This window comes from Dreissena polymorpha, chromosome 1, assembly GCF_020536995.1.
Source record: "Dreissena polymorpha isolate Duluth1 chromosome 1, UMN_Dpol_1.0, whole genome shotgun sequence".
Lineage (NCBI taxonomy): Eukaryota > Metazoa > Mollusca > Bivalvia > Myida > Dreissenidae > Dreissena > Dreissena polymorpha.
In genome coordinates this window covers 54,155,927-54,173,601 of record NC_068355.1, presented here as the reverse complement: position 1 = coordinate 54,173,601, position 17,675 = coordinate 54,155,927, and the positions used below count along the sequence as shown (strand labels likewise).

The 17,675-nt window shown below is 34.7% G+C and overlaps 2 protein-coding genes across 7 annotated transcripts in view; one reads left to right on the top strand and one right to left on the bottom strand.

Moving 5' to 3' along the window:
- Nucleotides 1-17,675, bottom strand: part of LOC127881376 (SCO-spondin-like) — a 195,490-nt gene that overhangs the window by 100,555 nt on the left and 77,260 nt on the right. The window lies entirely within an intron of this gene.
- Nucleotides 14,830-17,675, top strand: part of LOC127881457 (semaphorin-5A-like) — a 109,191-nt gene continuing 106,345 nt past the window's right edge. Inside the window, exon 1 of the mRNA XM_052429361.1 lies at nt 14,830-14,979. Coding sequence (XP_052285321.1) covers nt 14,949-14,979 — 31 coding nt within the window. The 5' untranslated portion in view covers nt 14,830-14,948. The remainder of the gene's footprint in view (nt 14,980-17,675) is intronic.

The window sequence follows — 17,675 nt, the reverse complement described above, 5'->3', positions numbered from 1 at the left end:
AAAGTTAAACAATAAGTTTGAAAGACATTTTGCAGATTTGAAGCTCAAGCATTTACATGGGCTAACTTACAATTTATCACTTTACAAATGCGCAAGGTAAAAATGACGTTCACGTAATAGGTTTTCATTCAAATACATTTGATTAATAACTAAATATAATGTAAACACTTTTCAAAAAGCATTAACTATCTGATATTGAGATTAAAAAAAGAACACAATCATGTTTGGCTGATATACGTATGTTTCTCTCAGTTGAGCAATAATTTCAGAGTAAACAAACTGATATTGATCCTTTGTTTTGTGTTTAATAAAAGACCAGTTATGAAGTTTGACCTATTTCAAACCAGTTTACATCCCAAACCTTACCATGCCGATATTATGAATCCAATGTGTTGATACAACATGTATGTGTTTTTGAATACCCTTGGTGTCTTGTCAATGACATTTGTTTGTGTCTCACTGTTTGGCAGTTGGTTATTTGCCATAAATAATGTTCCGCGTGTTTTATAAAGATTTGTCTAACCCAACTGAAGTTTCAATTTGTGTATATTTAAACACACTTACTCTGGTATTAAGCTCGCCTTGCTATATCGCACATATATTCATCAATATTACTTTTTACTTAAAATTTAATGAACGGAAATACTTATCAAACAAAATATCACCTGCACAATTTGAATTTTTAGTGCAAGCCTGTGTGTCATTTGCAGGTCCTTCGCAATCTTTGCCGAATGGTGCAGCAGGAACAGGATTTACACATTTTCTTCTCCTCGTTATAGAACCATTACCATAAGTGGTAGAACATACGCTCCAGTCAGACCAGGAATTCCATATGCCATCACCTTCAACATATCAGTCAGCTCAATCTATCAGAAGTCTGTTTCCAAACATTAACAGAGAATATTTATAATGATTATGCAGCATATTCTGCAAGATAAATAGTGCAATAGGTTTCCGTTGAGCTTTTAGATGGGTATATGTGTGTTTATTGTCACCTTATGTCCAATGATAACACCATAAATCACCATCCAATAACTATAACAATTAACATTTCGTAATATAGACGTTACAATGCGCTTATTTATTGCAGACGACAATCGAAGAAATAATTTTAAAAACAAAATATGCATACACAATATAGACAACAAATGAGTCGTTTCTAACGTGCGCAGTATGCTAGTGCACATAAATCCGCTTCATGGTCAGCTCCTTGACATCTTGCACCATGCGGTGCCACAGGGTCGTACACACAAGTTCTGTTCCTCAAGTGTTCTCCGATGTCATAGGTCACCGAACATGACCCCCAGGAACCCCACGCACTCCAATGGCCATTTACTTAAACATGAAGTGAATACATATCGCAACCATTTATATCACAAGCACTTAATCCATCTAAAAGCTTCTCTGATTGAAACCTTATAAAGGCAATAGTATTACGAATCCATTTATTTGTTATGTAGGTCCATGTAAATGAAATGTGCGACCCTATTTTGCAAACTATGGTTTTGGGTACCGGGATAAATCCAACAGAGGGTGCCTTCTCAAGATTATCTCTTAAAAATATAGTACTGATTATATCCAGGAAACGGTTTTAAGAATCCCTCAGTAGCCTATGGCTTTCGATGTAATCGAGTTTCAAGCAGTAGCAGACTAACGGTCATGAATTGGGTTTAAGGCGGTGATCCCAGTATTTATGTTTTCATGTTCAAAGTTTTTTTTCAATTATAATTGTTTAGGATACGAACAAGAGATTCTAGTATTTCATCTTTTGCTGTATTATTTGTTCTCAACATAATATGCTATCAATAATAAATTGTTGCCGAAAACTGGAATAACTTTTACCATGTAATACAAAGTTATTGACATTTTGTTAAATGCAACAACCTTGATGCAAAATATGTTAAAGACGACTCATTTTAGAAAAGCAACAAATAATGCGCATATGTGTATTTATATTAAATACCATATTAAATTATTTTGACCAGTGGCATCTAAACGCATAAATTTAACTATTACACGATATTTACACAAATAATATAAATTATATAAAAATGGCCTTTTTGCAGATTTTGGCATGTATTGAAATGTGTCATTAAATGCTTTATATTGATGAATGTAAACATTGTATCTAAAACGCTCCAGTAAAAATAAACAAGAAGAAAATTAAAGAAAGAAAAAAAGGAACCCTCAACTGGACTCGAATCACTGACCCGTGGAGTAAAAGTCTATCGCTTAGACCACAGGGCCATCCGTGCTCATGCAATGAGTGATGTATTTTATACTTTATATACGCAATCCTCGTAGTATCACAAAATATAACGACAACAACAGAATTCACTAAATTATTTAATCGTTTCGCGTTGCAACGCTTTATAATTATCAGGTTTTTAAATCGTCAAAAGATGCATATAATGGATATTTTAGAACATCGTTAATGTTCAGTGTTGCTGTTTCCTCACAAATATCATAACTACAAAGAAAATTTTCGATTCTGAAACACCTTTTTTGTCAATTTACCAAAACGTGAAAAGGCCCCGTTAAATAAAATATACAGAAGCCCTTTGCACAATAATTACAATGCATCCAAGATACATATATGCGTCCATACTTCAAATTCAGTTGTGAACATGCGAATAAAAGTACATGGTTTTTTAGCTTATCAAAATAATGTTCATACACATATATATACAATACCAAACAATAATGTACTTTCATCCTCATTTAAGAAAAAAAATCTGCATTTAAAGAATACCCAAACTGACTGCCAATATGGTCGCTTGTGCAAATAATAGTTAACATTCCATTTCACTCCTATATATCTGAGTTCATGATGTATAAACTGGAATAATCGTTTGAAAGGTATTGTGTGAAGTTAATAAGATATGATCCATATAATGCCTTAAAGGGACCGTCAACCGCAATTGACGAAAAAATAAAAGTTCTAAAATACCGTATTTTTGTACAATTATTAGTTGATTAAAATATCACGACTGGCATATTACATACTGGAAAAAAATCTTCATCAACTTTAACATTTGTTTAATATAACACTAGTTGCTCTTCTTTATTCATGCATAATATGCATAATAATATCAAAATGAAATTATACGATATGCAATAATGCATATCTATACATTAAAACTAATCCGACTGAAAAATACATCAAATTTTGATGCCATGTTATGTTAATTTCTCAAAACCGTCCATGATGACAGGCTGGCATTATTTGGATTCTTCATAAGAAACATGTATCATAACAACAAAAAACACTTTAAGATTGACTAGACACCTCACGGTCGGGTAAAGGGGAAAAAAGGCCACTTTTCTGCCGGACTACTGTGAATTAATATATATTTTCGGACACAAAATGTAACATTCAAGTTGTTCATTAACACACTGCATACCTATCGCATCGTTGACAGTATGTTCGTAAATAAAACGTGTATCATGCCACGTTAACACGCCAGTGTGACTAGTATGCTTCCACGACGATTTATGTCGGTAAGTTGCTGTATTGCGACATTTCATATTGGTGTTTGCGATTTTTGCGAATGTTTATACTAAATACTAATAATCACGAAGCCAAAACGCAATATTTTTTAAATGGCACTAAATTAATAATACAGGAATGTAAAAATAACTTACAGGTTATGATATATAATTTGTTCTCTAATACTTATTTCAAATGCTGATATATTTCATTATATTATGCACGCTTTTGTTTGAAAACTTTCCTTAAATAATAGCATAACCAGTGTTCTAAAAGAACTTAAACGTAGTTCTTTAGAGGCATAGTCGATCGTTGTCTGAATTTCGTTTTTGTTTTCGAACTTAAATACGAGAACAATCATACAAATTTTAATATGTAGTCAATTAAAAAAATTCCACACTCCAGTGGCCATTTATTTAAAAGAAGTGAATAAATATTATGTATATTGTATAATACTTTTTGTTTGTAATATGACTTTTTTATGTTAAACTATCGTTATCTGATAATTATGCTAGTTTATTTTATGCTTTCTGGTGGTTTATAGAGAACTATCAGTGAATGGAAGCTGATAATTTCACTGTTTCAAACAGTGAAAATTAACAGTGAAAATTATCGATAATTTCACTGTTTACTGTGAAATGACGTCATTTTTTGACAGAATGACGCCATTATCCCAGCGAAATTCTTTAGTTAAACTCTCTAACAATATATAAATATATAAACGGTGAAAAAAAACGCAAAAAAATTTTTTGTTGGATTCGGGGGAATATTAATTTTAATTCACTCGTGGTCATAGAAAATATATGGCTGCGTCACTCGTGAAAAAATGATTTTCTATGATCACTCGTGAATTAAAATCGATCATCCACCGAATCCAACAAATATCCTCTATGTATTTCTAGCATTAAAGGTACATAAAAACGTACGCACCGGGTGTAGTTGTGATGTTTATGATGTCAGTCCTTGAAGCGCTGGATGGTTTGACTTTGCAATAACCAACCGACACATTAATGTCATCTACAGCAATGTCACCTTGATAGCCATTGCCTATTACCCCACTTAGGAGAATCTACGAAAGATATATGTGAAATCATGTATGTTTTTGATTTTCCAATTCGTTTATGTAGACAATTACCTGAATAAAACATGTGAAAACGGTAAAATAATTATTCCAGCAGTTCTTACCAAATAACTTTGATCGAATTGAGTGGCACTTGTCCTTCTTTTCACGAGTTACCTTGATCGCCAGTAAGAAACCAAACAACCTTGCCAGGTAGCCCTCCGTTGGTTACTTGGTAGACGTTAAGTCGACCTATTGAAGATTCATACATGTGGTACCAGAACCGGAAGCAATGTATGGGATCTGATGTCACCTCAATCGTAGGACTTTGAATCCAAGCTGAATTGAACAAACTTCGCGGAGCACTTGACTCTGTAAATATGTACGATCCTGAAAGTCAATATGGATAGGAACTTAAAGGAATGGAATTTCATATTTCATTCTGGATTAAATGAATTCGTTATAAAGTAATATTGAAAACAATACAAACGCTGTGTCACTAGAATGTGTAATCATTCATATTTTGTGTTTATCCTCGGGTACCAGATATTTAAGAAATGGGCATTTTACGCAAAATGTTTTTTTAAGGAGGTTTAATAATTAATAACCAAATTTACAAAAACAATAATAGAATTGTTTCTAGTTTTAATTCTAATTGAAGAACTAAAACACGTAAAACACTACTGACATTTATTACGCTAGTCATCAATTCCCACTTATTCAAAGTGCTCAGCAAATTATTATTTACCATTCAAACGAACTTCGTGAGTGAGTTGCTTATGTAAAAAAACAATTATGAAACTTATTAATTAAATGATTCAATTCATACATGAAATTAAATATATGGGTTATAAATTGACTTTCAACAGCATACATGTAACAAAACTATCGACAGGCTAGATGGTTTTATATTAAGTTCAATGTATTGACCGTAACAATTTATTTAAGATTCGGGAATTTTTAAAGCGAATAGTTTAAAAAAGTATGCCATCATAAACTTTATATAAGATAAACATTTTCATTTAGTTTCATCATTATTGAGTTGAAGGTTTTACTTGAACAGTTGTAATAGGGTTTTACAATTTGATAGTGTTACCCTATTTGTATACACATATACCCGGATTCGAATTTGGATTATATATTATGAAGATTAAAATTCTTACCAAAAGTAATCAATATGGAGTGAAAATTATCGCTTCCAGAGTTGTTAAGTTTTTGTTTCAGATAATGCCCAGCGACCTATTTTTTGGATGCACATTACTAAACATCGAATGTGGTGTAAGCAACTAAGCATTGTACGTAACGATTAACATTATGACCAAGTTAAATAGGCATTTGGTGAGATTGATGCTTATAAGTGGTAAAAATGTTTTTTTAGTATTTTTTCTGGTGACCTATTTTAGGGATACCAGTATTCTAGATTCAAACTTGGCTATGATTTTGTCTGACAAGCTTTCAGCATGATTTAGTCATACATCTGGCTCTTGGAGAAGTTATAAGAATTCTTAACGATTTCAACATTTGAGCGAGCTTTTGACACTCTTGGCCTAGATTTGACATTTAGAAAATAAATATTATGATGAAGTGTCATCAATATTTAGTCATCCGAGTGACTTCTAGGGTGGTAACAAGGTGTTCAAAAGATTGACTTGGTGACCTAATTGTTGGCGTCTCCAAGTCACAAAGATTTACTCTTTGCCTGGATATGTACAGATAATTATTCTGATCAAGTTTCATAAAGGTTAAATCATAAATCTGACTTCTAGGGTTGCTATTGTAAGATTTGATCTTGTTGAAAATGATTTGCCTAGTCATGTCACTAAAAATAATGTTTCTTTAATATTGACTCCAAATGTGCCTTCTAGAGTGTTAACAAGGATTGTCTCATATTTTACCTGGTCTCCTCTAGAAAAGATGAACGGGATCCAGATTTGAACTTGATCCAGATATTGTCAAAACCATACTGACCAAGATTTATCAAAATCATGTCATGAATGTGGCTTTTTCAGTGGTTACAAGGTTTATTTCAAATTAGGCCTTGTAACCTAGTTTTGACACATGTTGTCCAGATTAAAAGACCAATTAATGCTCCAGATACAAATATTAACAAAGGTTCATGAAGATTGAGTCATACATTTCGCTTCTAGAGTGGTAACAATATTTCACATGGTGACATAGTCTTTGGACACACGTAACGAAGATTCGAACTTGGCCTTAATAAACAGTCTTAGGAAAAAATAATATTTATCCATGCCCACACGTTAATGCTATACACGTATGCATTTAACCTCGTGGAGATATTACAAAAAATAAAAAATAAAAAGTGACCGGAGGAATTGCGTGTTGTATGATCGAAGTCTGGCCCCGTGTCGTCCGTGGGTGTTGATGATCGATACAAAACCCAATCAAAGTCATCGAGACTGTGCACGTTACGCCATGAGCACAACGAGTTGACATCGAAGTTACACTGCGCTTGATTGAGACTGTCTGAAATAAAAACAACAAGGGCACAGCTATACTATTATTATCGCATTTATTATTATTAATATTATTGCTATCACGTGTACTTAAACTCTGCGGATTGTTATTTCCTCAAAATTTTAATGTTACAAATGTCGACAATATTATTACTTATTTCATGCGAAGTTCGAGTCAGAGAGTCGTAATATTATATTACCGAGCAGAAAACGCTTATCGTCGATGTTGCGGTTTGCTTCGGTTCTCTTCAGCCTCCTGATTATGTTTGCTGATAATAAATAGAAGACACACTGACTACAATACGCACTGTTGCAAATCAACGTACTTGTATGACGCTTATTCAATTAATGATAATTCTGTTTTCGCAAAAAGCTAAATAAGGAGCTTAGGTATTGTTTGTTGCGTTGTTGCTCCATTACAATTTACCTCAACATTTTATAGATATATATTTGAGTCCGTAGATCTGGAAGTTAGTGTTTGAGAAGGAGCTTTAATAGGATTTTACAATTGTTATGAATACTAAAGAGTTACGTACGTTCGATTTCTTCTCGGTCATTTGGGAAAGCTATACGTTTCTCTGTTTTGTATATAATAGTCCTGAAAATATAAAAGGTGAATTCTCTTCAAAGTAATAGTGTCGAAAAATGCCATCGAAGGACCTAAACTGCCTGGATCAACGCAGATAAATTACAAACTAAAGACACCTAAATATAAAATTATTAGTGTTTCAATGCATTTCTAAAACTAGTCATTATTGCAACAAAAGAGACTTTTCTACACAAAAAGCGCAAGACTAGTTCATAATAAGCATTAAATGCAGCAATGTCAACTTATTTCCTGACAGCCTATACATGTTATGAATATACCTTGTGATAATAAGCTTATAATATCATTCTTTCCGTACTGCCTAACAACAAAAGCCAATCCTTTCCCTTTACTCTGCAAACACGTGTTTGTACTGATATGACCAACTATTTCGGACAACGAATCTGATTTTCCGTACACTGGTGTTGCTTCATGGCTGAGTGTGCAAAAACATATAGAGGCCATGACAAGTCCAGCACCGGGCAACAGCAATACTATGTTAACAGGCCTGTTAAGATAAAAACAAAAATCGACATACATTTGTACTGCAAACTGTAGAATAAGAAGTAAAATGTTTGTGTATCTCTTTAAAAAATAAAATCAAATAAAGAAAAACTCTACCTATTAAAGTAACCAAAATCATACTCGCTTTTGACGCTTCCACGCTACTATAGTTTACGAACGCAATCTTACCGACCTGTGGGTCAGTACTCACTGAGGTGATCTCCAAACGTGACCTAACTTTCAAATTACAAATCTCTTATCTTTCTCACCACTGGCAGTTAAAGCAGTTCATTCGGTCCTTGTTATATATTGGGCAATTTATGGTTTGTGTCTTAAACGCGCGGTTGTTATACTGATTTTTTGAAAAAATATATGAGTTTTTGTCAAAAGTCGTGTTTCCCTGATATTTGAGCTTTTCAATGTCATGTTAAGTTAAATCATATGATTGATAACATGTTTGCGTTTCTTCATGTTTTGTGTCACTTAATGACTTGAATTCATGTGTATAACTGTATGACGACATTTTGATTTTCTGTTCTTTCTCCTTATATTTTCTATGTTACCCATGAAGCGCAAGTTGCATAGATCTCGCAAAGTCAAAGTTGTGAAGCAACCCGAGGAACTGATAAACTGAACTTTGTATCTTTTAATTGTAAAGACGTAACAACTAGTGTTCTTGCTGTAAATAAACTGTTGGAAAATGCACATTTTTACTACTTCAGAAGACATGGCTTTTTGAATGTAACATTTATAAATTAAGTGAAATAGGTCAAAATTTGTGTTTTGCGGCAAAAGGAGTGGATTTATACAACCCTATCTCTCCTGTACAATTACCCAGAGGTTATGGAAGTGTCGCCATCTTGTGGAAAATGGACATGGATCATCTTGTCACCAAATTGAACTAGGGTAACCAGAGAATACAGTGTGTCGAAATAGGTACAGAAGATAATAGATTCCTAGTAGTTTCAGTCTATATGCCCTCTAGAAACACTCATTAGTCAGAAATAGAATTCCAAGAATGTACGGACCAGCTCAAGAGAATTATAGTAAAATACAGCTCATCGGATGAAATCAGCATAGGGGGAGACATGACTACAGACTTATCCACACAAGCGCCTGTGTTAGAGAGAACAGCATACTTGAAAGAACTTATCTCTAATTGTGACCTACAATATGAAAATTTGGGGAAAACCTTCACAAACTCACTGAGTGTCGAGTGTACGGAGATTTATTATTTCTTGGTAAAAAACCGTGAAAAGGACAAATACACTAGACAAGTAGTGTTAAACAACATAGACGTTAACATCTCGGACCACCACCCTGTGCAAATTTCTGTGGCGACACAACTCAAGGCAAAGCGACAAATTAAAGATCGTACCACACATATACTCATGACAAATTGGAACAAGGTTGATACAGATCTCTACTCTGAGACACTTAGACGTCGTATTTTATCACTCGATCCTACAGAGTTAGACACTGTGGAAGAGACTGAATTGAAAACTACTCAATGAAAATAATGTCGATAATAAAGGAATCTATTGAAGACCATGCAAGAAAAGTGGAACCTATGAACTCTAAACCTAAATTGAAAGTTTGGACTGAAAAAAATGGAAATGAACTTAAGAATATTAGAGCAGCGTTTAAGTTGTGGTCATCACAGGGGAAGCCCACAGAAATTGATAATGTTCTCTTGATGTCTCTTAGACAAGCAGAAAAGTCATTTCGCAGTTCTTATCGTTTCGAGCAGGCGAGGAGATTCGCTCAAGACAGGGAGAATTAATTGCAATCTAGAATAAGTGATACAAAACTTTTTCATAAATTAATTAACAAAGAAAGAAAGAAAATGACATTTATGGTTGACGATCTGTGCGTTGATGGACAGAAATATTCAGATGTGGAGGAGGTAATGAACGGCTTCAAAGCTTATTTCCAGAAAATTGCGGAACACCCAATTAAACGTAACTTTGACATTGACCATAACAAAAAAAATGAAATTGAATTTAAATATATTAGTGACATAGTGCGGGAAAAAGGTGTCGATCCGGTTACATTTGAAGAATTAGAGAAAGCCGTTAACATAACAATATGAAATCAGCCGATGCGTATGCTCTTACTATAAGAAGTATCTTGAACGGAGGAAGAACTGTTTGTTATGCAATCCTTACAATATTAAATGCCATACTGAAAATTGCTGAAGTACCCAAAGTTTTGAAAGTTGGACTTTTAACGCCGGTGTTCAAAAACAAGGGCTGTAGCTCAGAAGCAACAAACTATAGAGGAATCACAGTTCTACCAGCGAAAGAGAAACTATTTGAAACTGTCATCAAGTTTAGAATTGTATCAGTGTTGAAGAAACATCAAAGCGTTTCCCAAAGAGGGTTTACAGCGAACACTTCCCCACTTCATGCAGAACTTATCGTCGAAGAAATAATGAGAAACTTCAAAGATAGCGGAGAATCAGTAGATCTTATATTGTGAGATGCAAAGGCTGCTTTCGACGTAGTTGATCACCAACACCTACTTCGTCGAATATATAACTCAGGAGTAAATAATGAAATCTGGTCAATTATAGACAGTATGCATTCAGAAGCGACTAGCGTTGTAAAGTGTGAAGGGATACGTTCTGATCCATTTAGCGTACTACACGCGTCAAGGAGGTATTCTCAGCACAGATATTTACAAAGTGTATATCAAACCATTGCTGAAAAGTATGGAACTCACAGACAGTGGTTGTTGTATTGGTGAAATACGTTGTAATGCAAGTGCTTGCGCGGACGATGTACCTATAAACTCTACCAAAAGTAACGACACAGAAACTTTGATAAGTATGGCAGAAGATTTCGCCACTTCTGAGAGATACCTACTCCAACCGAATAAAACAGAAACTCTAAAAGTATATCCAAATAACTGTGAATCATAAACATATGAATATTTTGAAATCTATGGTAAACAGATCACAAACTCCGAAGTAAGCACTCATCTTGGTCTTAAAAGATCCGAAACCATGAACTCCACATCGGAAACCAATGTGGATCATAATATTCAGAAAGCGAGGCGCACAGCATAAAGCTTAATGTCAGCTGGACTGCACGGTGCAGGGGGCCTCGACATTCATACTACTTTACATGTTTTTAAAACCTTTGTATCACCATTATTGGACTATGGTCTGGAAATTATTCTGCCGCGTAAAACTCTAATAGACAGACTTGAACTTTTTCTAAAGAGTTTATTGAAATAACTATTTATGTTACCTACAAACACCTCTCATATCGCCATATAAGTGTTAGGTGGACTATTACAGTAGAAGCGCAAATCCATAAAAAGCATTAGTACTCTTTAATAATGTCTGTCATCAAAATTAAAATGCAGTAGAGCGAAGGTTGTAAGAGAGACACTTGACAGTTAAAACCGAAAAACGTAATAGCTGGTTCATTAAAGTGGGACGTCTGTTTTGGTGGTACAAACTTGGTGAAGATCTACTGGAAACACCTGTAAAGAAATAACAGCGGAAAAGAACAGTTAGTAAATCGGTCATTTTATGGTGGTATAATAACTTTCTATACCAAGCACAACATATGAAAAGTCTTAAAAACCTAAACTTGAAACCAGTTACTCCAGGAAAACCACAACCACTACTTCAACTACCTTCAAGCTCGTCTTATGATGCAAATCGACTCTTAGTGAAACTAAAATTCATGAGTGGCACCTACATACTCCGAAAGTAATCGAGCGTCGTTCAACCAAAATGGCGTCGATCCCACCTGTCTTCTGTGTGACAAAGCTCCAGAAACATTGAGTCATGTTGTTCTGAACTGTTCATCGACGTCAAAAATACGTAAACCTACTATAGCCAACATTCGTAACGAAATCGAGAGACTGATGCCAAATACATCGGACATGTTCACAACCGACGAGAAAGTACACACAATCATAGACTGTTCTGGTTAAGGCACAGGGGTTAATTTACAAAAACAGAGACACTGAGGCTTCAGAGTATTGAGTTTCACTGTAGAAGACTTCTATTTACTTTACATACTGAAAGATATAGACACTTACAAATAGTAAACGTTGTTAAAAACAAGGCTACATCCGCGGTGCACTCTTATTAGTCTAATATATGTAGAAAGGTGACGAGGAAACATGCTTGTCGCGGAAGGCCCATAAGGGCTCTTAGGACGAGGAATACAGAATACAGAATACCGTGATATCTATTCTAAACAGTAGTGCACTTTGTTGGAAGGTAAATTTTATTTTCAATTATAAATAATGAATCACAGAGCGTTTAGATCACCATTTTGTTTCTTAGGTTTAATGTATTATAAATCTTGATATCACTGTGATAGAGCTTGGCAGTCTCTTTCCGTTTAACAACCAGCCTGTGAGAGCAGCACGAAGAAGCCACCCCGCCCGTGGTCTAGGAGTTTCGGAACGTCGTGGATAAATGATGTTAATGCAACTTTGTGTAAACGTTTTACACTATCAATATGCGAAATTTCAGGTTGATGGTTTGACCCTGTTATATGGAAGGAGAGAAATAAAAGTGTTGCATTAGAAATGCCGTTCAGTATATCAGCTGGCAAAAACTCAAACTGTTAACATACACGGCCGTTAATTACGGGCGCCGCCACCATTTTTTTGCGTTTCATTACTAAATGAACCTATGCTTCTTCAAAGGTGGCGCTAAGGACCGGATGTATTGCAATTTCACGCATAATTCTTCAGGGTAAATATGTTTTATATATTTACCAATACATTCCGCATTATTTTAAAAACCTGGCAATGTAGTGCGATTCAGCGAAGATTAATTCACCCACAAATCAACATAAACATACAATCACAACCCATATGTGAAGGTGAGGACCTTAAACATCTGTGGTATGGTGGAGTTTGTGTAGGCAAATCGATGTCTTTTGCCTTTTTGACGAGCAAATTTCCTGGCTATAAGTTCGCGAACGACATCAAACGATTGTGTTCAACATATACTATCTGTTGCATAAAACACATTGGCTTCTTGCAGAACTAATAGTTAATTTTTCTTTTATCGAAAAGAGATGGAGGCAATGTCAAGGAAGTGGCGCTATGGAAATGAGGTGACGCTTATGAACGATATATGAATAACCACATGACTAAACTAAGATAGTTAATATTCCTTTTTATTATTTCTTTATATTTTTCAACGTAAATACTTAAACAAAAATCTAAACTGAATATAAACACATTCTTTAAAAAAAGCAAGACGAAGATATGTTAATATATAAGAAACAAACTCAATTATTAAGTCCATAACCTAAAAAAACGTATAGTACGATATAAACCCAAAATGTGTAATATTCAATAAATCAATTAACTAAATTATCACCAGTCTCAAATAATGATTTCTAAAACAAATGTGTTTATACAATAACATAATTAAGAAAATAATAAAAAGATGCTACGCCTGCTTGAAACGGTTAGTATTGTCCAATATTCCAATCGTTTAATTCACTAAAATACAAATGTCCACAAATCTTAATTAGCCTAAAATATGTCGTTTGTTCCTACTAACATCTGCAAAACATAAGGATAGCTCCGCTTTTAATCGTGAACCTTTATGTATTACACTCGAGTTTCTTTCCAGTTTTATAATACATTCAATGACAGAAATCTGCAAAATCTCTTTGCAACGCATGTTTCTTCATAATTATGTAGACTTAACTTGTTTTATTATATTTCATTATGATCGAATTAAGAAAAAATCATCGAACAGTCAACCTGGAATTCGACACAAAAAGTGTATGGTCGGCACAGAAATTTAAAATAGCTGATAATGTGATTTGTCGCCACCTCCTGTCATTAGCGACACCTCCTTGGCATTGGCTCCATCTGTTTCGAAGCAATACCAAATAATTCATTACCGGTAGATCGACGAGATGCCACTGTGTTGTAGATGGGACAACATATATGTTCAAAGCAATGGTTTGATGTTTAATCGATTTCATTGGGTAAATAAGGTGCTCGTCACACAGGCAAAATACACCGATTTTCTGTTTAACACTTCACCATGCCACAACTTATTTAGCTCATCACGTTCGCAAATTGGTTGTAATTATATGTTTCTGTACATGTGTGGATGAATAAGTCTTCGCGTAATCGCACTACGTTATACGATTTGTAAGATAATACGAAATATGTTGAACAAAACATATAAAACCTACTTACTATATAGAATTACTGTTACATTTCAAAACATCCGGTCCTAAGCGCCACCTCGGAAGTAGCATTGGCTCATTTATCAATGCATCGCGAAAAAGAGGCGGCGCCTGTGATTAACGGCTGTGACATAGTCGATAACATAACAGAAATAGCCGCAATCAAACCTCGATATAAAACTTATTGCTATTGGGAAATTTATATAGAAATATGATACTGAAGTTAAAGAAGTAGCTCTTTCTTAATCGAGCAAACGTTCATAGTATACGTCCCAATTCAGTATATTACAATTCATTATCAAAAGTATTAGACTATTCATCTGTCAAAACAAGGATTATTTATTAATATTACAAAAACAAGTATTTAACTGGTTAAATTCTTAGTAAAAAATAAATTAAATTAAACGCATACAAAAACGTCAAAATGAACACAGCTAAATGCGATTTAAGTATACGAAAGATATGAAGTCACCGACTTGTTGATTTTAATAAGCGTATGTTAGAAACTATGATTAGCATTGAGGTTAATGATAAATACTTCAGTGTTCAACGTGTCTATTGCAAACTTATGTGTTATGTCGACAGTTATAGAAAGTTATTGTTCTAATAATAAGGACACGATCCCATTGAAACATTTGTGATGTTTGCAAATAAATACTATTTTTGCAACGGTAAGTACACTATTCTACACGTTTATGTTTTTTTAAATAGAGCTATAGTTATGTTGATAGTATCGTGCTAATGTTCTAGTAATTGAACCTCGAGGGCATTAGCAACACAAAAGAGCTGGTATTCAAAAAGCTCCCTAACTTAAGCAGTTCTAAAAACGAAATTCTGACAAAATTGCTAAACGACAACCAATGTGATCTTAGTAAACACATGTACAATATTAAACCTTTATACTACGTTCGTACTCTATAAGCCCCACGATTGAAACCGTGGATTTGATCGTAAGCATATCGTGGTGATACCATCAGACTTCATCAGTTATTACTAGTTATTGTCAATGCAATCTTCACTGTCTATCGTGTTAATCATTGAGAATATTTTTAAAATAAACTGCGCTAAATTGTTAATTAAGGAAAAAACGTATACAATCGAGTGAGATCTATTGTATCGTTACTGAAATTTTATGTTTAAGTACTTGCACCTCGTGGCGATCGCAGCAAAAATTAAAAGGCGTCACGTCCTGGTATGATATGCTGCTTTCTCAAACATTGAAGTCGATAGTCCGTTCCGCTGTATTTATATACTTCGGGAACAGTTTAGGCTCTTAAAGTTAGAGCAATCAATACAATCGGGAAAGGTGTCGCATCAAAAATCGTACCATATCGCTACGGAGCGCATTTATTCTTGGTAAATGTATGAAAACGGATCACATCGTCCAAGAACTAACCGAAAATCTCAGAGAAAGACCGCAATCAGTTACGTCTTGCTAATCGTGGCGTTAGAGAAAAATTGCTCGACAGTTGTAACCTAGCACTTCGTAATATTAACCTATTTATGCCTAGCGTCTAGAAAAAAGGCCTTTGCAAACAGCGTAAACCCAGATGAGAAGCCGCATGATGCGGAGTAACATCAGGGTATGCGCTGTTTGTTTAAAGGAATTTCTGTAAGAAATATTCTAAATATAGAAATAAATATACCAGACATCCCTAACTTTGGACATAAATTGTTCCAATTTAGAAGAATGAGTCCACTAGGCATAAATGGGTTTACATGTTTGAAACGTGTCAAAGTTAAAACATTTTAACACGGCATTGCAATAGACATAAAGAACCTTATGATTTTAAGAGGAATTTCCGTACGTTTTAATGAAGGAGCTTTGTGAATACCGGAGCAGAACGACATAGAGATGTTTATTAACCGGTGAATACCGGAGCAGAACGACATCATTTCCAATGATTGCTCAGGTTTTTTGTCCATCCTAAGTTTGACATTATGGTTCAGATAGACCGGGATTAAGCGGTAATTAAACGTTTTCGTCCTTATTTAGAAGCAAATTTTTCAAAAAAGAATGAGAAAAATATTATCATCAAGTCAGGTACACAGCGACGGTTTCTAATTGGCGGCCAAAGTCTATCCTCGACGCGTAAGTTGAGCAGTGCCGCATGATAAAATAATGCGGTACACGAAATGTACACTTTGTTCGTAAAGTAATGTGCAAACATCCAATTGGAATTGAAACGCAGCATTCTCGGACGATGTGGTGTTAATAGAAGCTGTATACGATTTAAATAAACTAATTATTATACATAAGTGTAAATGGCCTGATACACACTCTTTCGTTAAATCAAGACTGTGACACAAACATGACCATTCACTGTTTTGCAAATCAACGACTCTGGCTTTGTAACATCATGTAGCCCTGTGTCTAGAATGGTCCTCTTGGGAGCAAGACGCAGCTTGCCAAACCACGTGCGTGCCAGGTTACGAGGATGCCACGCGCGCCTGCTGTCTCCTTGCTGACAATCACAGGTGTCTCTCGTTGCCATGGGAAACCCCGCATCAGACCCCGCATCAGATCATGTTCAAGTACGTTTTTTTTTTGTTATTGCTTTTCGTGTGTTTTATTCATGTTGACATGATCCTCCTAGGATATATACTATTAAAATGTTTTTTCTAAAATCATAAATTAAATATATCAGATCTTCGCGTGCATGATACAATTATATCAATTGTACAATTAATTCACAGCAATTATGCGTCGTTGGTCCATTACTGCACGGCAATTATGCGCCGTTTGCCCATGTCTATGGAAAACCATATCTTGGTATAATGTTAAGATTTATACAAAATGTAGTATCGCATAGTTGATGGCGATTGGTCAGAGTGGTCAGAGTGAACGCCCTGTACCGTCACATGTGGAGACGGTACCTCACTGCGGACTCGACAGTGTATCTACCCAGTGGAGTTCTTGCACGGCGAATCGTGCAATTGGTCCTTCGCAAAAACATGCGAAATGCAACAGTGTGCACATGCAGAAGGTTTTGAAGTTTTATATAACATACATTAAATAGAAGATAACTATTCTCAATAACTTGACAATTGTTTATTTTTACACTAACTGATTGTATTGTTAAATATAAATCATGTATTTTGGCAATTTATGTTATAAACTTGTCTGGGAGAGAATCCAGATAATGTTGCAAAAACTTGTAATCCAATCCAATGCATATTTGATGCAATATATACGTTTAAACTAAACTAAGTTTAAATTAAACAGGTACATGTGTATTGTAATGCTTATATTACAACGGTTCCATCAGTTAAAAATAAAGGTTTTCATAATTATTCAGCCTGTCATTATCTCTAAAAGTGGGGTTTCGCTTGTACTGTATAATCTTACATGTGTTTCAAAGCTGTC